The 9,432-nt window shown below is 36.3% G+C and overlaps 1 protein-coding gene across 1 annotated transcript; it reads left to right on the top strand.

Annotated features, from left to right (window-relative positions):
• The first annotated feature begins 94 nt into the window (after window positions 1-94).
• Window positions 95-8,898, top strand: LOC145224032 (centrosomal protein of 83 kDa-like). Its single transcript, XM_080090451.1, has 15 exons — window positions 95-392; window positions 728-857; window positions 1,197-1,310; window positions 1,792-1,910; window positions 2,292-2,421; window positions 3,016-3,147; window positions 3,376-3,500; window positions 3,967-4,088; window positions 4,435-4,579; window positions 4,943-5,092; window positions 5,562-5,795; window positions 6,336-6,464; window positions 6,616-6,717; window positions 7,183-7,337; window positions 7,815-8,898. The coding sequence occupies exons 1-15, from the start codon at window positions 193-195 to the stop codon at window positions 7,997-7,999; spliced, it is 2,172 nt and encodes a 723-aa protein (XP_079946577.1). The 5' UTR covers window positions 95-192; the 3' UTR covers window positions 8,000-8,898.
• Window positions 8,899-9,432: the final 534 nt, after the last annotated feature.

Raw genomic sequence — 9,432 nt, forward strand, 5'->3', positions numbered from 1 at the left:
AAATTATGTAACTGACATTTTAATTTCTGACATTCTTAAATATGTTGACAGCAATAATCTTTTAAGTGTGTTTTATTTTTTTCAAATTTGCACTATTATTGTTTCTATAGCGCTACCAGCGGATTTTTTGAATGTACGTTGGTATGTAGAATAATAAAACATTTGAAGATCAGGTTTTGGAAATAACTGTGTATGATGGATTCTGGCCGATCATTGGCGGATTCTTTGGCACATTTGCGAGGAAAAGTACAAGTTGGCGAGGCACCTGCTTCTCCAGGCGGACCAGGTCAACCGAAAAGCGTCGTTGATCTGCAAAATCTTCTAATTGATGAACGAATGAGATGCGAAACTCACAGAACAAACTATCAAACTTTGAAGGAAGAGCATAAAAAGTAATGAACATAGATAAGAAAAAAGCTATTTATGTGGTTAAGTAACGCAAGCCACTTTTTAAATGTACTATATATATTTTCATGTGGGAAATACAGGGTGTTCGGACTGTTCGGAAAGTCCCTGTGCAGTGTGCACTTACCAATTTATTAACAGACTGTATCAGTATAAAATGCAGGAGGTAAACATGAATGACAATTTTAAATTATGTTGAAAGTGACCCCTTTCTTGGACCCTTCTTATTTTGTTTAAAAAACATTTATAAGAACAATGCATAGTGACTTTCCGAACACCGTGTACTTTTTCTTTAAGTAACCTTTTTTGTACAATGTATTAGATTACAAGATGAGCACATCAAAGTTCAGAATGAATTGTCGAAAATGCACAACAATGGAATTGAATCAACTGAACAACTCCAAGCTCTCAATTCTGACCTACAAAACCAACTTGTTCACAGAAACAGAGAGGTTTCAAATATTAATGACATTTTGTGGTGACATAGATTCGTGTTGGGTTTTAATTATTTGTGGAAAAGTTTCTGCTTTTGGTTTTGTATGAACCAAATGTGTAAACAAAACTGGGTTGGTACAGAAATTGCCCTGAACCATGTTGCTCAGCATAGATAATTTAAGTTGAGGATAATTGTACAAATATATATGTTGAGTTTTGTACATATGCTTGGGTAGTCTGTTGCTATTACTGGGTAAATTTATCTGTCAGTTATATTTTTCATAATTAATCTAATGTTGCTGATGTATGCGATCTACATATGTTTTCTGTATCTAAGTGACATTATGTTTTAAAAGCTTGAAGAAGTCCGCATGCAAGTTTTACATCCAAACAAACTGGAAATAATAAAAGCTGAAATTGCAAAAGAGCTGGAAGAGCCGTTAAAAGCTCACATGGTGACGATGGACAAGGTAGATGAATATTGTTGGTAGATTATTGTTTGAAAAAGATATACTTTTCTACCAAAAGTTTCTACCATAAACTTTTGTTCAGAAAGGGTGTAAACTAGGGGTCGGCAACCTTTTAGTCGACGCGTGCCAATTCACTTGTTATTTTCATGTGTTAATGACCTCGCGTGCCAACGTTTTTCTACATAATAGTGGCCAACGAGTATTAATGCCAACAAGTATTAATAATAATAAGAAAGCAGAGTGTTTTGTGCATGTAAGGCTGAATTTTAAGACAATGGCATGATAAAACTATAAACAAGCAGGGTAACAGGCTAAGTTAATACTTTATTATAAACACATAAATCGGTTGGCGTGCCACGAAAAGCCACCTTGCATTTGCCAGGGGTTGCTGCCCTCTGACAAAACTTTACACACTTTGAAATTGTGCAGCTAGCTTCATATAATTTTGGTTTGCAAATTCTACCTTGTTTTTTTTTTCCAGGAAGTTGAGAAATATCGGAGTGAGTACAACAAAGTTCGATACGAACACACATTTTTGAAAGCAGAGTACGAGCAAGCAAAAGCTGAACACAAAAGAAACCTTGAAGAACTTGGTTTAAGGTAAATGCAATTTTTGTATGAATATTCTTGAAAACGATCTAAAATGTTTGCAAGGATAGTTGCATGGTCATAGAAATCATACACATTTAAACAAATTTATTCAAAGAACAAAATTTTGGGATGTTCTATGATAAATACTGTAGACATAGCATTTGTATGGTGTTATAATGTTATTTCTCTCCTTGGTTGAAACTAAAACAATTAAACTGCTTATGTGTGAGTGTGATATTTATGTTTAATACACTGTGTTTGAAAATTGTAAATGTTTACTAAATATGCATTTACAACAGAGCTGACATATCAGATCTTAGTGCATGCATTGAAGTGAATAACAATCAATTTACTTTTAATCGTGTTGCTTGCATGAATTGGTTGTCACAGACACCAAGCACAGGTTGCTTCTCTGCAGCATGAGAGGGATAATTTACTGAAAATGCAGAAATCTACACCAGACGTCGATGCACAAAAAATCCTGAATCTCCAGAGGCAGAAAAATCAACTTGAGCAAAGGGTAGGTTGGAATTATCAAGCTGAGCAAGTTAATGTGCTGAGGATCGTGATTTTGTTCGGTTCAGTAGAGCTTGAAAAAGATGTCTGTTTAACTTAACAGTCTTTTTCTGGTAGCCATAGTGACAAGATTTAAGTCCAGAGTCGTATCAGTAACACCAATATACAATCATGTTTAGTAATAAAAACTCTTAACGGTGAACATGATATCATTTGCAAGTGTTTGTGCCTGTGCTTAAACTTAAAACTGGTAGCACAGAAATTATAGCATGTCAGGCTCATTGGATGTGTTTACTGAACCATCTGGCCCGATCCCAGTTATGAATTTATGTTCTTCTTAACTGTAGTACAGAAACGAATATACAACAAAATACTTAAAGTTGATTTCATTAAACTAAGTTAGGTGGCCAACTTTGCTTCTTGAATACTTATTTATCTTGATCGTATTTGGCAACAAATTTGAGAACGACTTTTAAATGTCGCATCAATGAAGTCAAACAAGCTGTCTGTATTTCTTTGCAACCAACCAATGATTTTAAGTTTTCATTTTAACTTTTTACTTTCCAGTTGATATTAGTTTTGTAATTTGTCGTAACAGGTGAAATATCTGTTGGATGAGATAAAGGAGGTTGGTAAACAGAAAGAACATTTGGCTTCAGAGGCCGACTTAATTCAAAGATCTCAAGCGAAAGATCTTTCTCGACTTCATGAAAGTATCAAGCAAATCGAGGTATATGTGGGCAAGTTTTTATTGTTGGGCATTGCCATCCTTAAGTCACATCACTGGAATTGATGGAACATATATTACTGATCACCACAGATCTTTGTTTTAATCTTGCAACTGCAAACCAACTTTTTATTGGTTTTTAGACCAAATTAAATATTGTCATTCAAATGGTGGTGTCGATTTTTTATGATGTTGATGAATTGTAAGTAAGTTGTGCAAAACTTTGTTCAGAGCGAGAAGCGTTCCACGGAGATGCAATGTGAACGACTCGGCAAAGAACTGAGAGATAAAAGTGAACAAAACTTGAGGCTGAACCAACAGATACAAGATTTGAGCAAAGAAGCTGCTTCATTGAAGTAAGACTGGGTTGGCAGGAAATATGGTTTCTCACCCAAACAACAAACAAACTATTTAGTCACATCAAAGTAAACTACATAGTTTTGCTCATGTTGTTATGGCAACAAACAAAGATTTTTTAGGGATTCTCTTCTTTAGTGATAGAAAACCTGCAGCCATATAAGGTATTTGAATTAAATGTTAAAATGTTTTAGACAAAATCACTTAACTCAATGTAAAAACAAAGTATCATCCCGTGAAAAGTTATGGTGGTTGTTGCTTGTTACAGTCAACAACTTGTTTGGTGGCCGTTATAAACAAATCACAACTATTTTACTTTACCATATTTGCTGTGAACACTTTGGTTAAAAATGTGATTTTTGCTCAATGTTGTCATTGATATTTTTAAGTTAAAACAAGAAATTATAAATCAAGTGTGAACAGTTTTATTAGCTGGTCTTTCTGATTTAAACAATATATTTTTAGAAATATTGCAGATGAGGAAAGCCACCGTCATAAAGTTGCGTTAACGAATCAGAAACTTGAGTTTTTGCAAAGCAGAGGTGAACTGGAACGGGAAAAAGAATCTCTCTCAAACAGAATACAGGGTATGATAAGTCGAATCACAAGCACCGTTGCCTGCCTCGTATGCTGCACATGTCAGCTTCGTAGTAGGGGATCGCCAGATTGACCAGTATCAGTTAAGATGAACATAAATTCATAACTGGGATCAGCCCTGACCATATGGTGGTGTATGCTTGGTGACCGGCTGATTCGGTATAGCGCCTTCAATGAGCCTGGTGTACTGTGATTTAACATTTGCTGCTTGCATTTAAGTTTGTTCAAAAAACGTATTTTCCACCAACGGTTAAATTTTCACTACCTTCAAAAAAACAATTGAAAATCGTTTTTGGAATACGATGTTGTTTAAAATATAATTTTTTTTGTGCGCAGGTTTGGAAGCCAAACTCGACGTCGCTAAAATATCAATCACCAACCACCAGATGGAGGTAGAGGAAATGGAAAGAGATTTTTCACGAAGGTTGCAGGAAACGAGAGAAGCAGAATGGTCAAAAAACAACCAAATGCAAAATGACAAGTAAATATGAAACAATTGCAACGAAACTTTGCTTTACAAGTGTTTAACAAAACACTATAATAAGGTTTCACCTATTCATTGCATTTTAGGCAGAAATCTTTAAGTAAGTAACTTAGTTTTTCCTTTGTTTAATGATGTGCCTAGTTGATGTTAATGAAAGTTAACTGGTGCTTCTGACTTGTAAAAGTCACGTAGATGAAATATTTAACCAGCATAGACATGAACAGTCTATTTCGCTAATACACTCTGCATGAATATCATCGATACAATGTCAACTGACGCATTTTCACCTAATAATGTTTCCACTAATTTGTGAAAATCTTTATTGTTTTTTAAAAATTTTGTATTGTTTTTTTGAATCAGAGTTCAAATGGAGGAAAAATGTCGCGAACTTGAACAGCGCCTTCAAGCGGACCGTGAATCACGTGATGCTGAGAGAGAAGAAATCGAAGAAAGACAAAAACATTTCGATGCAACCGAATCTGCGATGAAATCGGAAATGTCCAAATTACAGTGAGAAATTTCCTTATTTTCCCGCTTCTTGTTTACGACACGTTTAAGAGAAATTGTGGGTATACGTTCACGGATTTTCGACAAATCCGGGTTTAATAATTCACAAACATAAACCTTGTTCGGAAAATATATTAATCAGGATTCTTTTGCTTTCTTTCCCATCAATGTGGGCACATTTGTAAAACGTTTCTCCAACACTGTTGTGTGTTTTTATTCTGTATGGAACCAGCATAATATCTCACTACACACTTGTTTTCCACAAATAAGCTATCAGTAATTGGACAAACACTGTCAACATTACAAGGTTCATATCATGTGCTGCTGCCAAAAAATTTGTGTAAACACAACAGCACCGTTCCAGTGTTTTGCAAAATATTTTGTGCAACCTACTATTGTGGACGGTGTTGAACATGTTTAACTTGCATTAACAATGTCTGATTCGTTCCAACTTAAAATAAATTTCACGTAGAATTCGACTCGAACATGAAAAGGAAACTCGTCAACAACTCGAGCGAGACCGTGAAGAATGCGCATTGTTACGTCAGAAACTATCCGATTGTGAGAAACAACTTCAAGCTGTGACGTCATCCAAGCAGCAGGTGTTGAGTGAAGCGGAACGGTCACGCGACGCACTTCGAGTCGCGCGAGCCGAGGTTGAGAATGCGCGGGAGCAAGCTGGGAGGGCTCAACTTGAAGCTGAGAGGTGCGTTGTTACGATGTTGTTGTGGGGGAGTTAATATGCGACACTGGTTAAAGTGGTTCCTAAACTTTATCGACGAATTCCTCACTTAACAATTTAAAACATTTTCATTCCACCCTAATAGACTACATAATAGATGCTGAACCATGCAAAGATCATTTAAAATTGGGCATTTTATCAACTTTACATGTTGTATTCCCAGAGCTTAAGTGTCTATTTACAAACCACATGTAAAAATTAAAGTAAATTCCTCCCCTCAGGTTAATCAAGTTTAAGTCATAACGGTTTCCTCATTATTCGGATGGTAGCCATGCATGTGAAACCGTGCCATTGTTACGTAACTTTCAGTGACGTATTCCAACGTCATTGTTTGTGTAAATATTCCCGCCTGTTGATCGATGGCTTAAATTTTGTGGGTTTGAAACATTTTTAAATATTTAATAATGTTCGTAAACTGAGCGATAAAACAAAGCGAAGATGTTTGGGAAGTAAACGTTGCAGAAAACCTTAAACAACTGGAATATAAAGTAACATTGTAAAAAGGTCGCAAGAAAATGATAAACTTGTTTGGATGGAGGAAAAACATCGAATGCAAAGTAAATTGGATCAACTCGAACATAAAGTGAGGAGGAGCAGAGAGGAGAGTGAGAGGAGCAGCAAACAACAACGCAAGTATGTCGCGTCATAATGCGTGTTTGTGACGTAATTGATGCCTGTGGTTAGGGCTATTATTTTTGGAGTTTACATAGATAGTTAAGTTTACAAGTCAACAAAGGTATAATTAACTAATCTGTAATGTTTTTAAATCTTGTTGTATTTCCAGAATCAAACACGCGTTGATCGATAAAGTTCGAGGTTTAAGAAGCAAAGTTGAATTGTTGGAAGCTGAAAAGGAACAGTTTGAAATCCAGCTCAAGACCGGCAGGTGGGGCTAAAGTGCAGTCTGTTTTCTATGTTGCATTCATGAGCGAAACTGGCTGCGTTGTCTGTTTGTGGACAAACCTTCGAACTCTACTCCAATAGTCCTGTACTTGATTTTTGAATTATTGCTGACTTAACACAAAACTTCTATTTGGTTGAGTCTTCGTCAGATTTGTGGGTAGAACTACTGACACAGGAACTCACAAGACGCCCGGTTTAGGAATTTCCGGTAGGTGGCGCAACAGAGCATAGGCGTTTACGGCGACAATAACTGAGTCAGCATGTTGCAAATTGCTGTATTGCTGTCAGCATAAACGCCTATGCTCCGTTGCGCCACTTACCGGAAATTCCCAAACCTTGCGTGTTGTGAGTTCCTGTTTTAGTAGTTTTACCGATTTGTGAACTTATTGAAAGCAAATCTCGAGTTGAATGACCTTGAAGGTCCTACCAAGGTCACATTGTGTTGCAGACATGGAGTTTCGATGGAAGAATACAACAAGATGCGACGGCGCATGCGCGAACACCGACAACGTCACAATGAATTTCGTCGCGCGATCGGATTATCCGAAACATTACCTCTCCTCTCATCTACTGTAAACCAGGATATGACGTCATTTGGTGCAAGTACGTCACTGTTTTGCTCAACGCGTTCATCTTAAATATAGATATATATTATAAGCAGAGTTGCCATCGACCTATAATACGGACAACCGAATTTTTTTTTTTTTTTCGAACCAAAACATTTCAAACAAGTCTTGTATTTATACGAACCATGTCATATCACGTGCCATATTTTTGCCAAGGAACAATCTGCTCCAGCAACTCCTTGTTCGTAGAAAATATTTTGTGCATCTCACGACAGCTCAGGTCTATAGGTTTACTTTTACTTGTTGCAGAGATTTGATTTCTAATTATTGAGAAAATAGACAAAATAAGGGCTCAAATAAATAAAACAAGGACATTTCTTAGAAATAAGGACGATAAATTTTTCTTAGACATTGCCCTTTAAAATAGGGACGGAATGGCAACTCTGATTATATAAATGCTCCATATTATAAAGCAACAAAGACACATTGTGATAAGGTATTTCATCTTTTGTAGACGTCACAAACCTATCTGTTTTGGCTGAAAGAGACGAATATCGGGAAGAAATCAAACAATTACGTCACCGACTCGATGAATTCATCCGAACCGCGACAGACAAAGAGAACTGTGACGTAACAGACGAGAAAGCTGACGACAATTACGAGAATGACGAATTCGCGTCCACCACAAGTAGTAGCTGATGAGATTCCGTGTTTGTTTATTACTGTGATGTACATTGGGACCTTAACATACATTTAGTAATTTCAAACCCAAACCATTTCCCAATACATCACAACACAAATCTTTTGAAATAAGACTCTGTGACTTTCAATACCTCTCCCGTAGATTTTGTTGGGTCGAATCGAGCCTGATATATTTGTGCGAGAGACAAAACCAGTGGTGGGATTCAGCCGGTTCGCACCGGTTCTATAGAACTGTCTCACAACTTTATGGCGATCAGCGAACCGGTTAGCATTACTGGTTACTGTCAATGGACCTTTTGTGACAGAACCGACTGAAAAATATGACTTTCGTGATAGGACCTGCTAAAAAATATGACTTTTGTGATAGGACCTGCTAAAAAATATGACTTTTGTGACAGAACCGGCTGAAAAATATGACTTTTGTAATAGAACCGGCTGAAAAATATGACTTTCGTGATAGAACCGGCTGAAAATTATGACTTTTGTGATAGAACCGGCTGAAAATTATGACTTTTTGTAACAGAACCGGCTGAAAAATATGACTTTTGTAATAGAACCGGCTGAAAAATATGACTTTTGTGATAGAACCGGCTATAAAATATGACTTTTGTGATAGAACCGGCTATAAAATATGACTTTTGTGATAGAACCGGCTGAAAATTATGACTTTTTGTAACAGAACCGGCTGAAAATTATGACTTTTTGTAACAGAACCGGCTGAAAATTATGACTTTTTGTAAAAGAACCGGCTGAAAAATATGACTTTTTGTAACAGAACCGGCTGAAAATTATGACCTTTTGTAACAGAACCGGCTGAAAATTATGACTTTTTGTAACAGAACCGGCTGAAAAATATGACTTTTGTAATAGAACCGGCTGAAAAATATGACTTTTGTGATAGAACCGGCTATAAAATATGACTTTTGTGATAGAACCGGCTGAAAATTATGACTTTTTGTAACAGAACCGGCTGAAAATTATGACTTTTTGTAACAGAACCGGCTGAAAATTATGACTTTTTGTAACAGAACCGGCTGAAAATTATGACTTTTTGTAACAGAACCGGCTGAAAATTATGACTTTTGTGATAGAACCGGCTGAAAAATATGACTTTTGTAACAGAACCGGCTGAAAATTATGACTTTTGTGATAGAACCGGCTGAAAATTATGACTTTTTGTAACAGAACCGGCTGAAAAATATGACTTTTGTAATAGAACCGGCTGAAAAATATGACTTTTGTGATAGAACCGGCTATAAAATATGACTTTTGTGATAGAACCGGCTGAAAATTATGACTTTTTGTAACAGAACCGGCTGAAAATTATGACTTTTTGTAACAGAACCGGCTGAAAATTATGACTTTTTGTAACAGAACCGGCTGAAAATTATGACTTTTGTGATAGAACCGGCTATAAAATATGACTTTTT

This window comes from Phallusia mammillata, chromosome 4 (genome assembly GCF_965637545.1).
Source record: "Phallusia mammillata chromosome 4, kaPhaMamm4.hap1.1, whole genome shotgun sequence".
NCBI lineage: Eukaryota > Metazoa > Chordata > Ascidiacea > Phlebobranchia > Ascidiidae > Phallusia > Phallusia mammillata.